At 46.2% G+C, this 20,327-nt stretch overlaps 1 protein-coding gene across 2 annotated transcripts in view; it reads right to left on the bottom strand.

The window, feature by feature from the left end:
• Positions 1–10,384: 10,384 nt before the first annotated feature.
• The window catches only part of WFDC1 (WAP four-disulfide core domain 1), a 35,069-nt gene continuing 25,126 nt past the window's right edge, over positions 10,385–20,327 (bottom strand). For both annotated transcript variants that reach the window (XM_054452662.2, XM_054452664.2), the window contains 3 exons: positions 15,876–15,917; positions 13,284–13,357; positions 10,385–10,906 (listed from right to left, as the gene is read on the bottom strand). In XM_054452662.2, coding sequence (XP_054308637.1) covers positions 13,299–13,357; positions 15,876–15,917 — 101 coding nt within the window. In that variant the 3' untranslated portion in view covers positions 10,385–10,906; positions 13,284–13,298. The remainder of the gene's footprint in view (positions 10,907–13,283; positions 13,358–15,875; positions 15,918–20,327) is intronic.

Genomic DNA, 20,327 nt, shown 5'->3' with positions numbered 1-20,327 from the left:
GAAGGGAGGCTCTTTAGCCATCCCAGGGGCAGCATGATGAAGGGGAGAGCCCCTGGGAATTAGCAGGCCATGGTTCAAATCTCTGCTTCTCCATGTACCATGTCCCTCTAGACTATAGGCAGCAGGGGCAGTTTCTAGGCTGTTCCAGGCTGGAACAGCAACAGGCAGCAGACACCACAACTCATGTGCCACTTTATACACAATTAAAAGAAAAAGCACCACTAACCAGTCTGATATTATAATACTTTCACCTTAAAAAAAATTAGAGTTAATTTTTTTTAATTTAAAATTTTTGTGGGTACATGTGGAAACAAAATGAGTTCACTGTAGGGGTATGGATTTGTTTCTGGGTTCTCTATTCTGTTCCATTGGTCTATGTGTCTATTTTTATGCTAGTACCATGTTGTTTTGGTTACTATGTCTCTGTAGTATGACATGAAGTCAGGTAAAGTGATTCTTCCCATTTTTTTCTTTTTGCTCAGGATAGCTTTGGCTATTCAGGGTCTTTTGTGGTTCCATATAATTTTAGGATTTTTTTATTTCTATGAAGGAACATCATCGGTATTTTGATAGGGATTCATAAATCTGTAGATTGCTTTGGATATTATGGACATTTTAACATTGACTCTTCCAATCCCCGAACATGGAATATCTTTCTCTTTTTGGTGTGTCCTTTTCAATTTCTTGCATCAGTGATTTACGGTTTTCATTGCTGAGCTCTTTCACTTCTTTGGTTAATTCCTAGGTTTTGTTTGTTTGTTTGTTTGTTTTTGAGATGGAGTCTCGCTCTGTCCCCCAGGCTGGAGTGCAGTGGCGCAATCTCAGCTCACTGCAACCTCTGCCTCCCAGGTTCAAGCAATTCTTCTGCCTCAGCCTCCTGAGTAGCTAGGATTACAGGCACGCACCACCACGCCAGGCTAATTTTTGTATTTTTAGTAGAGACAGCGTTTCACCATGTTGGCTAGGCTGGTCTTGAACTCCTGACCTCGTGATCCACCCACCTTGGCCTCCCAAAGTGCTGGGATTACAGGTGTGAGCCACTGCGCCTGGCCTATTCCTAGGTATTTAATTTTAGCTATTGTAAGCGGGATTACTTTCCTGATTTCTTTTTCAGATTGTTCATTTTGGTGTATAGAAATACTACGGATTTTAGGCCAGGCACGGTGGCTCACGCCTATAATCCTAGCACTTTGGGAGGCCGAGGCAGGCAGATTGCCTGAGTTCAGGAGTTCGCGACCAGTCTGGGCAACATGGTGAAACCCTGTCTCTACTAAAATACAAAAAAAAAAAATTAGCCGGGTGTGGCAGCGTGTGTTTATAGTCCCAGCTACTCAGGAGGCTGAGGCAGGAGAATTGCTTGAACCTGGAGGCGGAGGTTGCAGTGAGCCGAGATCATGCCACTGCACTCCAGCCTGGCGACAGAGCTAGACTCCATCTCAAAAAACAGAAAAAAACTACTGATTTTTGAATGTTGATTTTGTATCCTGAAACTTTACTGAATTTATTTATCAGTTCAAATAGTTTTTTGGTGGAGTCTTTAGGTTTTTCCAAATATAAGATTATATCGTTTGCAAAAAAGTATAATTTGACTTCTTTCTTTCCAGTTTGGATGCCCTTTTTCTCTCTCGTCTGATTGCTCTTGCTGGAAATTTCAGAACTATGTTGAATAGCAGTGGTGGAAGTGGGCATCTTCATCATGTTCCAGATCTTTGAGGAAAGGCTTTCAGTTTTTCCCCATTTAGTGACACTAGCTATGGGTCTGTCATGCATGGCTTTTATTATGTTGAGATATGTTTCTTCTATATCCAGTTTTTTGAGGGTTTTTGTTATGAAAAGATGTTGTGTTTTATCAAATGTTTTTTCAGCATCAATGGAAATTATCATATGGTTTTTGTCCTTCATTCTGTTGATAGGATGTATCACATTAATTGATTTGAGTATGTTGAACCATCCTTGCATCCCTGGGATAAAACCCACTTGGTCATGATGAATGATCTTTTTAATATGCTGTTCAATTTCCTAGTATTTTGTTGAGGATTTTTGCATCAATATTTATCAGAGATATTGGCCTATAGTTTTTTTTGGATGTGTCTTTGTCTGGTTTTGATATCAAGGTAATACTAGCCTTGTAGAATGAGTTTGGAAGTAGTCCCTTCTCTATTTTTCACAATGGTTTGAGTAGGATTGGAATTAGTTCTTCTTTAAAAGTTTGGTAGAATTCAGCAGTGAAGCCATCAGGTCCTGCACTTTTCCTAACTGGGAGACTTTTTATTATGACTTCAATCCTGTTACTTGTTATTGGTCTGTTCAGGTTTTGGATTTCTTTCTTTGTTTTTTTTTTCTTTGGGACAGAGTCTCACTCCATCACCCAGGCTGGAGTAAAGTGGTACAATCTTGGCTCACTGCAACCTCCACCTCCCGGGTTCAAGCAATTCTCATGCCAGCTACTGAGTAGCTGGAATTACAGATGTGCACCACTGTGCCCAGCTAATTTTTGTATTATTATTATTATTATTATTATTATTATTATTTGAGACAGAGTCTCGCTCTGTAGCCCAGGCTGGAGGGCAATGGCATGATCTCAGCTCATTGCAACCTCCACCTCCCAGGTTCAAGCAAGTCTCATGTCTCAGCCTCCCGAGTAGTTGGGATTATAGGCACCTGCCATCATGCCCAGCTAATTTTTGTATTTTTGTAGAGAAAGGGTTTCACCATATTGGCCAGGCTGGTTTTGAACTCCTGACCTCAGATGATCTGCCCACCTCAGCCTCCCAGAGTGCTGGAATTATAGGTGTGAGCCACCGCGCCCAGCCTAATTTTTGTATTTTTAGTAAAGACAGGGTTTTACCATGTTGGCCAGGCTGGTCTCAAACTCCTGACCTCAAGTGATCTGTCAGCCTTGGCCTCCCAAAGTGCCAGGATTACATGCATTAGCCACTGCACCCAGCCAGGTTTTGGATTTTTTCATGGTTCAATCTCTGTTTTTTTTTTTTAAACAGAGTCTTGCTCTGTTGCCTAGGCTGGAGTGCAATGGTGCGATCTTGGCTCACTGCAACCTCCACCTCCTGGTTCAAGCGATTCTTGCGCCTCAGCCTCCCGAGTAGCTGGGATTACAGGCACACGCTACCATGCCTGGCTAATTTTGGTATTTTTAGTAGAGACGGGGTTTCATGATGTTGCCGAGACTGGTCTTGAACTCCTGACCTCAGGTGATCCACCCGTCTTGGCCTCCCAAAGTGCTGGGATTACAGACGTGAGTCACCGCACCCAACTCACGGTTCAATCTTGGTAGGGTCTATGTGTGTAGGAATTTATCCATTTCCTGTAGATTTTCTAATTTGTTGGCATACAGTTGCTCATAGTAGCCACTGATGATTCTTTGAATTTCTGCAGTATCTGTTGAATGCCTCCTTTTAAATCTCTCATTTTGTTTATTTGAGTCTTTTATTTTTTTTTTCTTGGTCTGGGTAAAGGCTTGTCAATTTTATCTGTCTTTTCATAAAACGAACTTTTTGCTTTGTTGATCTTTTGTATTGTTTTCTTCATTTCAAATTCATTTATTTCTGCTCTGGCTTTTATGATTTCTTTTCTTCTACTAACTTTGGGTTTGGTTTGCTCTTGCTTTTCTAGTTCTTTAAGATGCATTGTTATGCTATTTATTTGAAGTTTTTATTCTTTTTTGATGTAGGCACTTACCCCCTCTTTAAGGCCAATAACTCTTAGATTTGCCCTTTTGCGACTATTATCTAGATCCTGTAGGCCATGCTTCATTCTTTTTTATTATTTCTTCTTCTGTCCTTTGACTGTGTGTTTTCAAATAGTCTGTCTTTAAGCTCACTAATTCTTTCTTCTGCTTGATCAATTCTGTTATTAAGAGACTGTGATGCATTCTTCAGTATGTCAATTGCATTTTTCAACTCTAGATTTTTTGCTTGATTCTTTTTCATAATTTCAACCCCTTTGTTAAACTTATCTGATAGAATTCCGAATTCCTTATCTGAGTTATCTTGAATTTCTTTGCGCTTCCTCAACACAGCTATTTTGAATTCTCTGTCTGAAAGAGATCACATACCTCTATTTATCCAGAATTGATCCCTCTTGCCTTATTTATGGTGAGGTGCCAGAATTAGTCCCTCATGCCTTATTATGGTTCATCTGGTGAGGTCATATTTTCCTTGTTGGTGTTGATTCTTATAGATGTTTGTTGGTGTCTGGGCATTGGAGAATTAGGTATTTATTACAGTCTTCACAGTCTGGGCTTGTTTGTACCTGTCCTTCTTCCTCTTCTTTTTTTTTTTTTTTTTTTTTTTTTTTTTTTTTTTTTGAGACAGGGTCTCACTCTGTTGCCCAGGCTGGAGTACAGTGGTGTGATCAGAGCTCACTGCAGCCTTGACCTCGGGGATCAAGCCATCCTCCTGCCTCAGCCTCCCAAGTAGCTGGGACTACAGGCACATGCCACCACACCCTACTACTTTTTGTATGTTTCGTAGAGGCAGGGTTTTGCCATGTTGCCAAGGCTCGAACTCCTGGGCTCAAGCAATCTGCCCGCCTTGGCCTCCCAAAGTGTTAGGATTACACGTGTGAGCCACTGGGACTGGGCTGCCTGTCCTTCTCGGGAAGACTTTCCAGGTATTTGAAGGGACTTAGGGCCACAGACTCAATAACACTGTGGTTCTTGCAGACTCATAGAAGTACCACCCTGGTGGTCTTAGATAAGAACTGGAAGAATTATCTGGATGACCAGCAGCAATACTTATTCTTTTATCTTTCTTTCTCCCAAACAAATGGAGTCTCCCTGTCTGGAACTGGGATTGGGGGACATAAGCATCCCTGCAGCCACCACCACTGGGACTGCACTGGTTCAGACCTGAAGCCAGTACAGCACTGGGTCTTGCCCAAGGCCCACTGTAACCACTACCTGGCTACCACCTATGTTCACTCAAGGCCCTAGGGCTCTATGATTAGCAGGTGGTGAAGCCAGCGAGGTTTGTGTGTCTCCTTTCAAGGCAATGAGTTCCCTCAGGCCCTGGGTAGGCCCAGAGATGCTGCCTCAGAGCCAGGAATTACAGTCTTAAACATTTACCTGATGTTCTATTCTGCTGCTGCTAAGCTGGCACTCAAACAACAGGACAAAGTCCTTCCTGCTCTTTCCTCCCCTTTGCATAGGCAAAGGAGCCCCTCCCTGTGGCCACTGTCCCACTGGCCCATGGTCGGGGGTTCTGCCAGGCCATTGCTGGTGTTCACTTAAAGCCCAAGGGCTCTTCCATCAGCTTGTAATGAATGCTGCCAGGCCTGGGACTCACCCTTCAGGGCACTGGGCTCCCATCTGGCCCAGGGCAGGTCCAGAAATGCTGTCCAAGAGCCTAGGCCTGGACTCAGAGACCCTAAGGGCCTGCTTGGTGCTCTATCCACTGTGGCCAAACTGGTACCTAATGTGCAAGACAAAGTCCCCGTTACTTTTCCTTCCACTTTTCTCAAATAGAAGGGGTCTCTCCCTATAGCCACCACAGCTGGGAATGTACTGGGTCACACCTGACACCAGCACCTCTCAGGGCCCAAGGCCCACGGCATATTACCTGGGTATCACTGTTGGTTATTCAGGGTCTGAGAGCTCTTTAGTGAGCAGGTGATGAACCCTGCCAGGACTAGGTCCTTCTCTTCAAGGCAGTGGGTTCCGTTCTAGCCCAGGGTGTACCCAGAAATGTCACCCATGAGCTAGGGCCTGAAATGGGGGCCTCGTGACTCTGCCCAGTGCCCTCTCCAACTGTGGCTGAACTGGACTCCAAGATGCAATGTAAAGTCCTCTTTAGTCTTAACTCTCCTCTCCCTGAGCAGAAGGAAGGAGTCACTTTCATTGCTGCCAACTGTGCTGCCTCGAGTTGGAGGAGGGGTGGTTCAAGCACTCCCTTAGCCTCAAAGCCTGGTGTCACTCTAGGTCATGTGCCCCACAGGTCCTCTGGCTCTAAACCCAGCCCAGTACCAGGAGTTGCATAGGAATTACAGTCCTTGTGTCCTAGACAGCTTTTCAAGTTTACCTTGTACCTCGGAGCACTTTAGACCATGGTGGCAGGGCTTGCTGAGAAACTCAAGTTCCGACCACTGGGATGGGCGATTCCCCTCTGGCTAGGGTTGGTCCAAATGCTCCCTCTGTGCATGGGCACTGGCTGAAGCCACCACGGTTTTGCTCTCTGCTGTGACAGGGCAACACTGAGTTCAATGTGAAGCCCCCCAGTCGCTGCAGTCTTCCTCTCCCAAGTGCATAGATTTCCCCATGCCTCGTGGCTGCTGCTGAGGGATGAAGGAGGGGTGGCACTGGCGATTCAAGACTGTCTTTCCTAGCCTCTTCCATGCCCCTTTCTGCAACACGAAGTGAAAACCATGTACTGTGATTGCTCACCTGATTTTTTGTTCGTGTGATGATGCTTTCTGTGTGTAGTTAGTTGCTAAAGTTTGGTGTTCCTACAGGAACACCATGGGAGACGGTGGAGTGGGCTTTTACAGGGGAGATGAATGGAGTGGGCTTTTATTTGGCCATCTTGCTCTTTCCCTTTTGATTTGAAGGTCATTAAAGGCCTTTCTTAGACTTATATAGACATAAGTTTTCATCATGCATTTTTTTTTTTTTTTTTTTTTTTGAGGCAGAGTCTTGCTCTGTCCTCCAGGCTGGAGTGCAGTGGCACAATCTCAGCTCACTGCAACCTCTGTCTCCCTGGTTGTGCCTCAGCCTCCCCAGTAGCTGGGATTATAGGCGTGCACCAGCACAGCTGGCTAATTATTGTATTTTTAACAGAGATAAGGTTTCGCCATGTTGGCCAAGCTGGTCTCGAACTCCTGGCCTCAAATGATCTGCCCATCTCGGCCTCCCCCGGTGCTGGGATTACAGGTGTGCGCCACCGCGCCCGGCCTCATGATGCATCATTCTTATGTGTGTATCAAATAAAAATATAAGTGCAATAAATGAGATAAGGTATTTCATGGGACATCTTTCTGAGAGCATTGGTGATGCAGAATTTTTGGTTCCTCTGTTGTTTCTGGAAGTTTCCACCAAGCTGCTGACACCCAACCTACATGTTTTGATACTCACATGTACAGGCAATGATGCCTCCATCGTGTCTGGGCCTGGAGGACAGTGGCCATAAGACAAGCCCTAACTTCAGGAATGTCAAAAGTTGAAAAAAAAATGGTGCCTCAGATTTGATTAAAGAAAAGGTGGTTAGTGCCTGGGAATATTACTTGAGAGAATGAGTGCATGAGTCAGTGCATGAACAAGTGATGAGTGAGTGGAAAAGTTAATTACCCCGAGCCTAAGGGAAAGTGCCCCGGGAGAACTTGCTGACGGATGAAATGATACAAAGTCGAGCTTCCTTATTTTGGGCTTAAACCAGAAGTTCTCACCGGGTAACTGTACCCCACGGGACTTTGGCAAAGTCACATTTTTGGTGGTCCCAGCTTGGGGGAGGGTGCTTCTGGCATCTAGTGGGTAGAGGCTGGTGTGCTGCTCAACATCCTGCACTGCACAGGACAGCCCCCACCGTAAAGAATGATCCTGCGCAAAACACCAGTAGTGCCAAGGTTGAGAACCTCTGCCTTAAGCCAAACAGGGACAGCAGTTCCCCTTGAAATGCAAATATTCCCAGAAGTGTTCAGATATTATGACCAACTAGCATATCACCACCTCCAGGATGTCTTCCCTGATTGCTGCCTTCCCTGCTTCCTGCCTGGGCTTAGCATCCCTCACTGGGCTCCGTTAGCACCTCCGGCCCCTGCTCCCATCTGTGCCTTCCCCACCCTGGATCATAACTCTCTTATTTCTCTGACTCCCTCAAGGACTGTGGGCTCCTTGAGAGCAGAAAGCAGGTCTTATTTTTCACCACTTAGCAGTATACGACCACCTTTCTGCCTTGGTATTTGCATCTTGACAGTCCAGTCCCATTCGTATGATCTTGACTGAGTTCACAGTAATAATCATAATGAGGTTGGAGTTCTCATTCACACTTTAGAAATGTGGACCCTGAGGCTGGGGCATGTTCAGTAACCTCTGAGGGCCGCCCAGCTGGTGGTTGGGACTCAACACAAAGTAGGACCAGCCTGTCTAGTCTTGGGCATCAGAAGCTCTGGGCTCAAAGCCCAGCTCTGTCATTTGCTTTCTTTTTGATCCTAGGCAACTTGCTTAACTTCTCTGAGGCTGAATTTCTACAGCTGGAAAATGCAGATGTTCTTACTCTTTTCATGAGGTTTTGCGAGTATTAAGAGAATTAGTGTGTATTGTGCAAGGCTAATGATAATAATTATAACCATCCTTGTGTGCTGAGCACTTACTATGTAGCATCTCACACAATACCTACAAGAACTGTGAAAGGCAGCTACTTTTATTACACCCAGTTCAGAGAAGAGGAGACTGAGGCTCCGATTGGAACTCAGGCTGAACAGGCTCCTGTGTCTCCACCCCATCTAGTGAGCAGCCCTCCAGGGAGTAGGGATGAGCTCAGCCCAGTCCCTTCCAATCCAGAGTCCTCTGCAGGATGTCACACTGTCAGGGGTCCCTTCTGCACCTCAGTGGCAGGAGGGAGTCAGCTTCGACAGGCCAGGCTAGCAGAAGAGCAGGGTGTCTGGAGCCTGAGTGTAGGGTGGGACTGCCTGCTCGGAATCCTGGCTTTGGCTCTTACTGACTTCACAGCTTTGGGTGGGTCCTTTCAGATCTCCAAGATCCACAGTTTCCTCATCTGAGAGATGCACAGACATTGCCAGGCCCCCTGGAGTCTCTGCTGCTTGTAATTATTTGCTTCCACCGTATGTGGCTAGCTGGGGGTGGACAGTCCCTTAGGGCCTCTGTCCTCAGCTCTGGTGAGCCCTGGGGACTTCAGCCAACCCCAGGCCAGTGCAAGCAAGCCATCTAGCACAGGTGATTTAATGGGTGACCCTGGCTGTGACCCCTGGCTTACCCCACAGAGCTCATGTGCCTAAATTTCATGAAGTGACTCATGCCTGGAATCCACATAAACCTTATCCTCCAAGATGGAAATTGTATTTTTTTCCTTGTATTGTGTTTGTTGAACTTGCTGCTCTTGGGGGATGTCATCTTTTTTTCCATCAAAGGAAAAGTCAAAACCTCTCCTGGCAGTGTAACAAATACCCCCTTTATACGACTTTTACATGAGTCACTTGAACACACACATACCAAAAGCAAGAAGAAAATAATTCTCGAATAATATGAATGCCCTGATGCTCAGAAATGACAAAGACACAAAGGCTATTAGTCACTCATCTCCACCTGAAACTGGATTTGGAGTGTTTCGAAGAGAATGTGGATTTAATGGGGAGAAAGAGTGTGAGTTGGGGCACACGGGCTGTGAGTGGGGGTACATGGGCCATGAGTGGGGGTGCACGGGCCATGAATGGGGGTGCATGGGCAGGGCTTTTCAAATACAGACGCTTGGATGTTGTCTCCACGCAAGTGCATTTTGGAATTAAAAAGGTTGAATCCTGTCAAATAATTGATTAGTACCAATTTCCATGAGGTTGTTTTGAAGAGAGTGGGTTGTTGGTTGAATTTAATCATTTCTCACACGAGCCTGTGTATATGTGTGTGTACATTCTGTGCAGACGCCATTGGAATTTGGATTTTGTCCTCAGCTCTGGTGAACCCTGGGGACTTCAGCCAACCCCAGGCCAGTGCGAGCAAGCCATCTAGCACAGGTGGGGCACCCATGATTTAATGGCAGAGCCTCAGGGTGCCCCAGGGGCTCTGCCCATGTCCCCTTGGGTGCCTTTGTGCCTCTCCCTCCCTGGCGGCAGGTGGGCTGCCTCCTCTCTTAGAGGGAGGGGCAGCCTCGCCATTCACTGATGGGTGCTGGAAGGGTTACGCATACTCGGGTTCTGCTGCCCAGCCCCAGTGGAACCGACTCCACAGTGTGGCTCGGGGCTACTGATGTCATTTGCAAAATGAACAAGCAGGCCCCTTGTTCAACAACGACTAAGAGTTTTTAAATGGTGACAGCAGATCATTAAACCAAGCGTAGGGTCCTTCTGGATGACAGCACAGGATGCACAGGCCTGGAGCCAGCCCTGGTGGGACTCAGACTTCCTCCAAGACCCCCAGAGGGATTGCAGCAAAGGTGCCCTCCATGGGCCCTCGTCACCTCTCCCTCTTCTGACTGTCTCCTCCTGTTCTACTTCCCCACTCTCGTGCCGGTTTTTCCCAGGAACCTCCCTAATGAATCACTTTCAACAAATCCCCCTCCCAGGGTCTGCTTCAGGGGCTCTATGCTAACACAGGGTTCCAGGCGCAGAGCTGAGCTGACACCTCATCCCAGCGATACCCACGCTGCTTCCCGCCCCTGAAATAAACAGTGGCAAAGTATCACAAAACACCAGAGACTCGGCATCTTATTTGGTTGTTTTTATTGTCTGTGGCCTCCTCCCACCTGCTAACATTTAGGCCTCAGCACATCAGGTGGCTAGAACTAGGAATCACACATTAGTAGGCAAGTTCATTTCCATTTCCTGAAGGATGAATTTATCTTGGGAACATCTGAGATAGGTACATACCTCCCAGAGCCAGACTTGGGAGAAATCTGTCAAAAATATCAAGATGCTGAGCCTTGTCTTAGAAAGGGGCTTCAGAACTGCTTGCGTGGGCGGCGGCTTCTTTCCGGGGTAAAGGTCTCGTGGAGCTGCAGGGCCTTCCTCCCAGGATGGTACAACAGGGACCCAGAGCTGTTAAGTGGCTCCCACAAAGTCGCCCAACCAGGCTGGGCCAAACTGGGATTGACGGCCAGGTGTCCTGTCTCTAAGCATCTCTGGGGACTTGCTCTGCTGAGCTGAATGTGCACTTTGAGGGTCAAACTACTTTTCCCAGCTGTTTCCAAGGCTTAGCAGAAAGTGGAGGAATGTTCTTGCAACCCAGCTGGAAAGGAAGCAAAGAAGGATCAGGGTGAACCGCTGCAGGGCAGACCAGAGACAAAGAAGGGTCAGGGTGAACCGCTGCAGGGCAGACCACAGAGTCACAAATCTTTCATCTCCCCACCACCACTGCCACCATCAGAAACACCAGGAAGATGCCCCTTTCTGAGAAGACCCAATTCAGAGCTCACTGTGACGTCTTCACGGCATCGTCTTATTTAGTTCCTAACTCCTCCCTTACCATCAGTCCCATTTTATAGATGAGGAAGCTGAGGCTTGGAGAGCTGAAATTATTTACTAAAGGTCACACAGTGGTGGAGCAAGAATTTAAACCCAGGCCTAGCTTGCTCCAAAGGCTGTACTTTTTTTTTTTTTTTTTTTTTTTTCTTGAAACAGGGTCTCACTCTGTCACCCAGGTTGGAGTGCAATGGTGCAAACATGGCTCACTGCAGCCTTAACCTCCCTGGGCTCAGGTGATCCTCCCACCGCAGCCTCCCAAGTAGCTGGGACGGGACCACAGGTGCGCACCACCATGCCTGGGTAGTTTTGTATTTTTTTGTGGAGATAGGGTTTCAACATGTTGGCCAGGCCAGGCTGGGCTTGAACTCCTGGGATCATACCATATGCCTGCCTTGGCCTCCCAAAACGTTGGGATTACAGGCAGGAGCTGCTGCGCCCCCGCAAAAGCCTCAACTTCTAAACCATCCTAAATTGCCTCTCAAGGTCTCGTCCTCATCCACTGGCCTCTTTCTTCCCTGTAGAAGCTCAGTCCTCAGCTGCATCTGACCTACTCCAGGGACGGCTCCTGTCATCAACAGGTAATAGACATGCTGGCATCAGTCCCTATGGGCCCCAGATTTTCCGGGAGGACTCTGGAATCTGCAATCTGACATTTGCTTTTCAGTGACGTCCTGGGAGGCTGTCACCTGCTTTTAGGGGCTCCTTTTTGCCCTCTGTGGCTATCCAGCATTCACAAGGGCTGGGTAGATTTTCAGGTTTAGGGCTGCAACTCCACAGCCCTTTGCATGCACCTGTGCCTCACCTTTGAGGGCACCTGAGAGCAAGCCTGTGCCTCACCTGCGGCCTCCTCTGGAGTCAGCCTCCCTGCCACCTTCCTGTGTCTACCCCAGGGGACTTCTTTTGGCTCCCCAAAGCCAGCGTCCCTCCTGCCTCAGTACTTTCACTCTTCCAACTCCCTCCACCTGGGCGCCTATCCTCCAGACCCTCCCCAAGCAGCACCTTCTCACCTCGGATCTTGGCTCAGACTTCAACCCCCACAGGGCCTTCCCTGACCCCAAACGAAGCAGCCCCTGCCCCAGGCTCTGCTCCTGCCCAGCGACTCTGCCCCACATTGCCTGTTCACTTCTTCACCACACCTTTCTTTGTATTGATTGATCTGTTGGCTTGTGTAGCCTTCCCCTACCAGGATGTGGCCTCCCTGAGAGCAGGGGCTCTGTGGGATTTGTTCACCATACCACCCTGGCATGAAATACCGCTGAGCAACCAAGAGGCTGGAACCATGACTATCAGAGAGTTGGCACCCAACAGAATTGTTTGACTGAGGTGAGAAGAGATAGACAAGACTTCCTAGAGACATCAAGGCAAAAGAATGGAATGGAAAGTTGTGACCTAGTCTGGTCTTGGATTTTGATTCAGAGGGATACAGAATTGCTTCCACTTCTGATCACACACAAAATTCTCCTATGTTCCTCTTGAAATTGCAGTAGGTCTTCATTTAACATCATGGATAGCTTATTGGAAACTGCAACTTTAAGCAAAATGACCTACTATATAACAAAAACAATTTTACCATAGGCTAATGGATATAAACAAGAGTTAAGGCAAGGCACAGTGACTCATGCCTGCAATGCCAGCACTTTGGGAGGCCAAAGTGGGAGGACTGCTTGAGGCCAGGAGTTCAAGACCAGCCTGAGTAACATAGTGAGAACTCATCTCTACAAAAAACACAAAAAAATTAGCCAGGTGCGGTGGTGTATGTCTGTAGTCCCAGCTACTGGGACTGAGGCTGAGGCGGGAGGATGGCTTGAGCCTAGGAATCTGAGGCTGCAGTGAACAATGATTGTGCCAGTGCACTCCAGCCTGGGTGACAGAGTGAGACTCCGTCTCTTAAAAACACAAACAAACAAGTTAAGCTTCTATGGCATACAGTGCATATAGTACGTCATTGCATTTAAAGTCAGTTTCCAAGAACCCATTGATGACGTTAGGTTAGGACTTACTGCAGAAGGGAATTTCAAATTCTACCAGTAGGGAAAGTGCTACTGTCACCCTCCTGCTCCTCAACCTGGTGGTGAAAGCTGCCAGGACACTGGCTGCCCACATTTACCCTGGCCACTGACTCTTGCTCTCTACCCACTCACCTGCTTGCCATTGCTTTACTGAAAGTGCCTCTGTTGTCCCCTTCCAGGTTCTGCCACATTCTTTGAGTCACCTTCTGTGAAAAGAACACAGCTCTGTTGGGGTAGATGTATCTATTCCTGCTCTAATGCCCTCTGTGGCACACCAGCAACTGCCAAATGAAGCCTGGTGACCTGGCCGTCTCCTCCATCCCCCAACTGAGGTCACTCAGTCCCCACCTGCAGTGCCTCTTCTCCCTCCCCAGGCCCCCCAGCTGGTGTCACCAGCTCTGTCTATGTTTCTGGTCTTACCTCCCACCACCTCCACAGCTCACCACACACTCTAGCTTTGGGGATGGCCAAATTGCTTCCGACCTCAAGAGCTTCACACATGCCATTCTGCTGCCCACTATTTCTTATTCTTTAGGCTGAGCTTTCATGTCCCCTCCTTAGGAAGCCTTTCCTCACAACCTGGACTAAGGTCTCCTCATAGTATCCAGCATGTGATGTCAGGAAGGCTTGTCACTATTATCACAAAATAACCACTTGGGCTTTATTCATGTCCGAATTTTCTGCTTGATATTACCTGCATGACAGCAGCAACTGGGTCTGTCATGTTCACAAATGTAGCTCCAACCCCCAGCACAGACTGATGAGTAATACTTAGAAAATATGTGCTGGAAATTATTGATAAAGACATATTGGATGGATGGGAGAATGGATGGATGGATGGGTGAATGGATAAATGATGGATGGATGGATGGGTGAACGGATATATGGGTGGGGTGGATAGATGGATAGATGGGTAGATGAATGGATAGATGGATGGATGGATAGATGGGTGGGTGGATGGATGTATGGATGTATGGATGTATGGATAGATGGGTGGATAGATGGCTGGCTGGATGGCTGAATAGATAGATGGATATATGGGTGGATGGATGAATGGATACATAGGTGAATGGATGGATGGATAGATGGGTGGATAGGTGGATGGATGGATGGATGAATGGATGAAAGAAGAGATAGATGAATGAATGCAAGGATATGTGCATGAATGGATGAATGGGCAGAAGGATGGATGGTTGGGTGAATGGATGTATGGGCAAATAGATGAGTGGATATAAGGATGGTTGGATGGAGGGATAAAGGAATAGAGGGGTGGATAAAATAATAGATAGATGGGTAGATGAAAAGATAGATGAATATATAGATGGACAGATGGAAGAATGAATAGATGGATGAATAGATTGATGGAGGAATGGATGGATGGATGCATGCTTGAAAAAATGGACGGATGAAAGATTAGATGAATATATGAATGGATGAATGAGTGAATGGATAGATGAATGGGTGGGTGGATGGATGGTGGGTAGATGCATAGATGGGTGGGTGGATGGATGTGTGGATGGATGGATAAATGGATAGACAGATGGGTGGATGGGGCCAGGCACAGTGGCTCATGCCTCTAAACCTAGCACTTTGGGAGGCCGAGGCGGGCAGATCACCTGAGGTCAGGAGTTTGAGACCAGCCTGGCCAACAAGGTGAAACCTTGTCTCTACTAAAAATACAAAAATTACCCAGGTATGGTGGCGGGCACCTGTAATCCCAGCTATTTGGGAGGCTGAGACAGGAGAATCGCTTGAACCCGGGAGGCAGAGTTTGCAGTGAGCCAAGATTACTCCAGTGCACCCCAGCCTAGGCAACAGAGTGAGACTCCATCTCAAAAAAAAAAAAGGTAGATAGGTGGATAGATGGATAAATGAAAGGATGTATGTATGAATGGATGGATGGATAGATGAATGGATGATTGGTGAATAGGTGAGTGAATGAAAGGATGGATGGATGGAGGGATGAAGGAATAAAGGGGTGGATAAAAGGATAGATGGGTGGGTGAAAAGATAGATGAATATGTGGATGGATGGATGAATGGGTGGATGGATGGAAGAATGAATAGATGGATGAATAGATTGATAGAGGAATGAATGGATGAAAGAACAGGAAGATGGATGAAAGAATAGATGGATATATGAATGGATGAATGAGTGGATGGATGGATGAATCGGTGGATGGATGGAAGAATGAATAGATGGTTGAATAGATTGATAGAGGAATGAATGGATGAAAGAACAGGAAGATGGATGAAAGAATAGACGGATATATGAATGGATGAATGAGTGGATGGATGGATGAATCGGTGGATGGATGGATGGATGGTGGGTAGATGGGTGGGTGGGTAGATGGATGGAGGGATGAATGGATGGATGAAATAATAGATGGAGAGATGGATGGATCGATGGATGATTAGATGGATGAATGGAAGAGTGGTATCAGCCATGTTTTCCAGTTCTCTGAATGAAAGTAGCAGAGGCTTAAATATGAGCAGTTCCAGGCTCTGCTCTTCAGCATGAGGTCATGTTTGCCAGGAGCTCCTCTGTGACTCACAACTCCCCGCCCACCATCAGACCACAGGTCTTCTATTTTGTTTCTTAATCCCAGGTCCCATTCTGTTCCCTATATCTCAGCCCTGAGCTTTTATTTTTTTCTTCACATAAGAAACATTCATTGCCTTTTTTTTGTGCCCTCTGGAAAGAAAGAACAGTTTCTTCTTTTACCTGGATATTCTTTGTAAAGTTTGTGTCGTAGGATTCTCCCATCTGGAAAACAAGTGAGAGGAAAAAACTTCTTTTAGCAGTTTAGAAGGCCAAAACTGTTTTCATAGTAATACTGAGGAATTACTTGTGTTTTTCACTCTCACCATCTCACTAGTGTACAATGGAATTGTTCAGAGGCTACATGAGCATTTTTAATGTCTCAGCTCTAGTTTCTAATATGATAATATCCAGAGCCATCAACCCATAAAGGAAAGCCCTGTGAGATCTCCTTAACATCTTTGAGGGTACAGTGGTCTTGAGAGCAAAAAGTTTCAGAACCACTGTCTTTTTTTTTTTTTCTTTTAGACGAAGTATCACTCTGTTGCCCAGGCTGGAGTGCAGTGGCATGATCTCAGCTCACTGTAACCTCTGCCTCCTGGGTTCAAGTGATTCTCCTGCCTCAGTCTCCCGAGTAGCTGGATTACAGGCATGTGCCACCACGCCCGGCCAATTTTGTATTTTGAGTAGAGATGGGGTTTCGCCATGTTGGTCAGGCTGGCCTCGAACTCCTGACCTCAGGTGATCCACCCGCCTCAGCCTCCCAAAGTGCTGGGATTACAGGCATAAGCCACTGTGCCCGGCCAAAACGACTGTTTTAACAGATGAACTGGAAGCCAAATTTCAACACACTGTTGAGTAAATGTCATTACAAAATATGTTCACAGGGGGAAGAGATGGCACTCTTTTGAGTCTGCCCAAGAGAAACTCTGATGTCATTACTGCAAATGACAAAGTAACTTGAGTATGAATCCTCACTCATCCTCTTTGAGCCTCAGTTTCCTCACCTAAAAATAGGCATAAAATTAGTACCTCTTAAAGTTATTGTGAGGATTAAAAGAAACAATTTCATTTAAAACATATCTATGCAGTGTTAGGAGGAGCCATATGAAAATGCTATCTTTGTGTGTAAAAAGTGGTCAACTGCTGGCAATTTCATGCATGTCCCATGACTGGATGGCCACCCATGACTAGGTAGCCATGCTACCCACCCCATAGTAGCAGGAAAGCATTTGCCGACAGGAATGTGACCAGGACATGTGGATGCTTGAATGGGGCAATCTCTCTCAAATTTAGCTCACTTCTCCATCCTGGTGATCAGCGCGGCCTTCTCTGCTATAAGGTCAATCAAGTACATATGCACGGTAGCCAGACATTTTCTTTTTGTTTTGTGGCCATACTAAAAATCATCAGGCTGTTTGGGACCAGCATGGACATTTATTGGTCAAGGTGCTAACACTCCATGGAACCGCTCTAGGCCCTCCAGTGGGTCAGCACCTGCTGATCAGCAACTGCAGCAATAGCTATTTTCCAAAGCAAATGGCTGGGGTTTTTGTAGGCTGGGGGAGCTCCCCGAAACTTTCCTGCTCCCCCTTTACCTGGGGATGAATTCTGGCCCATAACACCACAAGGAGGCAGAGGTAAATGTGGACCCCGGACCCCCTCCTCAGGCCAAATATAATCACTTATAATTTATTACCAAAAGTGATTACTCATCACTTTTCTCAAATTTCCTCCCACTCAAGGCTAGACGAGCCCCACTTCATTCTTCTCAAGCAGTGTCTTGGGCAGGACAAGGAGGGGCCAGCCCCTGCAGCTCAGCTTCTGTGTGACCTCAAACCTACTCAGAAAAATGCACCGATTTTCCCTGACCCCACTCTCTGAAAAACCAGATTTACTATACATGTCAATGTTCATTTTCCTCTTGCATAAAACGTGAACCCCTCAAATGCCTGGTTCCAGGTGCTGGATGGTCAAACTTGAAGGACTATTGGTACCACTAGAAGCCTCTCTTAGGGGAGGATGGCATCTTAGGTGTGGGCACAGGGTCTGTCGCTTACTCTCAAATGGTCCAGAAAAATACACACGTAGATTTATAAGTGGCGAGAGAGCATAAAAGAAAATGTAACGGTAGTTTTTTTTAACAACTGGTGAATCTGAGTGGGGGGGTTCAAGGTACTACTTTGCAACATTTTTGTAAGTCTGAAACTATTTCAAATATGCAGTTTTTAAAAACTTAAATAAAAAGCTTCTTCCTTGGTAAGGGTGGGACAAGGGGGCCACTCTTCCCCTGAGATTTTTGCTCCAAGGAAAGTTGCTGGAATTAAAAATGTTTTCAAAGCTATATATAATTACCAATAAATTACCAGTAATTATTGCTAAGTGTCAGCCCCCTGAGAACAAGGCTAGGGGGAATTCCACTTACATTTCCATATGGAAGCCCAAATCATTCATTTGGGAGGGGAAGCTCACATACACACACACACACACAGACACACACACACACATAGGCTCTGAGGCTGGTGGACAGGCTTGGAATTCCAGCTCTGCATCTTTTGGGTAAATTCCTGAACTCATATCCTCCCTTTACTAAGACACAGATGATGGTAGCACACATTCACTGAGGACCAACAGTGCGCCAGGTGCTATTCTAAGAACTTCATAGGTGTTTTCTCTCACTCAAGCCCCACAACTACCCCATGAAGTAGTCGTCATGGTTACCATCGCCATCTCTATTTTACAGATCAACGAACTGAGGCTAAGAAAGGTTGGGTGACCTGCTCGAGGCAACGGAGGAAGAAAGTTACAGGCTTTGGACTTCTTCCTGTGGTTCTGAGCCTGCACTCTGAAACCTATGCAGCACTGCCTCCTGGTTCTACTTTCCTTTTGCAGGCTTGCAGCAAAGCTTAATTTAAAGAGAGTACTCCAAAAGTGCGTGTTAACAGTAGGCATCATTGGTGTGGTCACCATTGAATGACTGACTCTCTTTGCTTAGCTCTGTCTTGAAATGGGAATTTTTTTAACTGGTTTGAACCCTTAAGAACTAGTTTGACTTGGTGTGACCTTGGTCTTAGACATCATAGGGCTGAATGAAAAGATCAGGGGATGAAAAAGACAAGTGCCCAAGGCATTCCTATTATGCCGTCATTATTATAAATGGTGGCATAGTCCAACGAACTCGCAACTCGCTCCACAGCTCTCTTTTGGAAAAGGCTATCCCTTCCACACTCCAGCAGCCTCAGACTGGCTGGCAGGCCCTTGCGATTTTACATCCAAAGGACCATACACCCCACTCACCCACGGCAGGATTGACTGTCTAGAGACAAGCAGTGATAAAACAGTGAAGGTTGTGTTCTGTGCTTGTGAAGTGATGGACACTCTACATGGCTTAACTCACTGCTCAAAGAGCCCTGTGAAGTACCTCAAGTATTATGAACCAATTTTACAGAAAAGGCAAATGAGGCCTGAAAAGGTTATGTTATTTGCTGCCCACAGCAGTAAGAGGCTGAGTAGCTGTGGGAGCCCAGGCTATCTGGCTGGAGAAGCCACCCTATAACCCCAAACAAAGCCCTGCAAATAGCAAGTGGAATGTAGAGGAAACCAAAAAGGCATCTCTTTGTTTCAAAGCCTTTTGTAGATAATTTCTTCAAAGTTCAGGATTCCAGGATTTTCATCACTTTATCTGCTATGATAATGACATTAAATGTATGACTGATTTTATGTCTATGCCTTTCTTGAAACACTTCAGAGAAATACAGTCTCAAATGAGAAAAAAAAAAAAGAGGTTTTGGCAGATCATGCATCTCCCAGTATACTTTTGGCAAATAGGGTCACTGTAATTATCACCAATCTTGTCTGAGGGTCCTGTCCTTAGCTATTAGGGCTATGAGATGCCGAAGTGGGGACAGGGGCCCCTGGGTGTGGTCTTAGTCTGATTGACATTGGCTTTGACAAGGTGAACCTGGCCACCCTGAAGTCCCAGACTCCTGGCTCACCACACAGTTCATCCAAACTCCATGCCAAAAAGCACATTGAAGTCTTTCAACTTGATTGCCTCGCATGGGGTTCGAGATGGTTTTAGATACCACCAGGAATCGCTGTGCCATTGTTCTTTCTTTTCTTGGGAAAATTATGCCAATGAAAGCAACACCATTCACTCATCTATTTATTGCCTTTGTGTCCAAAGACAAACACAAATTAAGTCAAACTGAACAGTCCTGGCAGAAGTTCTGGGAAGTTAAGGATGCTCAGACAATTCTAATTCTATGCGGTTTGAAAACAGATACAGATGCTCCTCTAAAACAGACACAGATGCTTCTTGACTTACAATGGAGTTATGTACAGATAAGCCCCCTACAAGCTGAAAATATCTGAAGTCAAAATGCATTGAACACAGTTAACCTACTGAACACCATACCTTAGCTGAGCCTACCTTAAATGTGCTCAGAACACTTACATTAGCCTAGAGTTGGGCAAAGTCATCTAACACAAAGCCTATTTTATAATAAAATATTGAATGTATCGTGTAATTTGATTACCATACTGAAAGTGAAAAACGGAATGGTTGGATGGGAAGTTGAAGTACAGTCTCTACAGAATGCATGTTGCTTCTGCACCAGCGTAGTCTAACAATCG

The sequence above is a fragment of the Pongo pygmaeus genome, chromosome 18 (genome assembly GCF_028885625.2).
Source record: "Pongo pygmaeus isolate AG05252 chromosome 18, NHGRI_mPonPyg2-v2.0_pri, whole genome shotgun sequence".
Taxonomy (NCBI): Eukaryota; Metazoa; Chordata; class Mammalia; order Primates; family Hominidae; genus Pongo; species Pongo pygmaeus.
The sequence above is the reverse complement of the archived record's forward strand: the minus strand, read 5'-3'. Positions and strand labels throughout refer to the sequence as shown.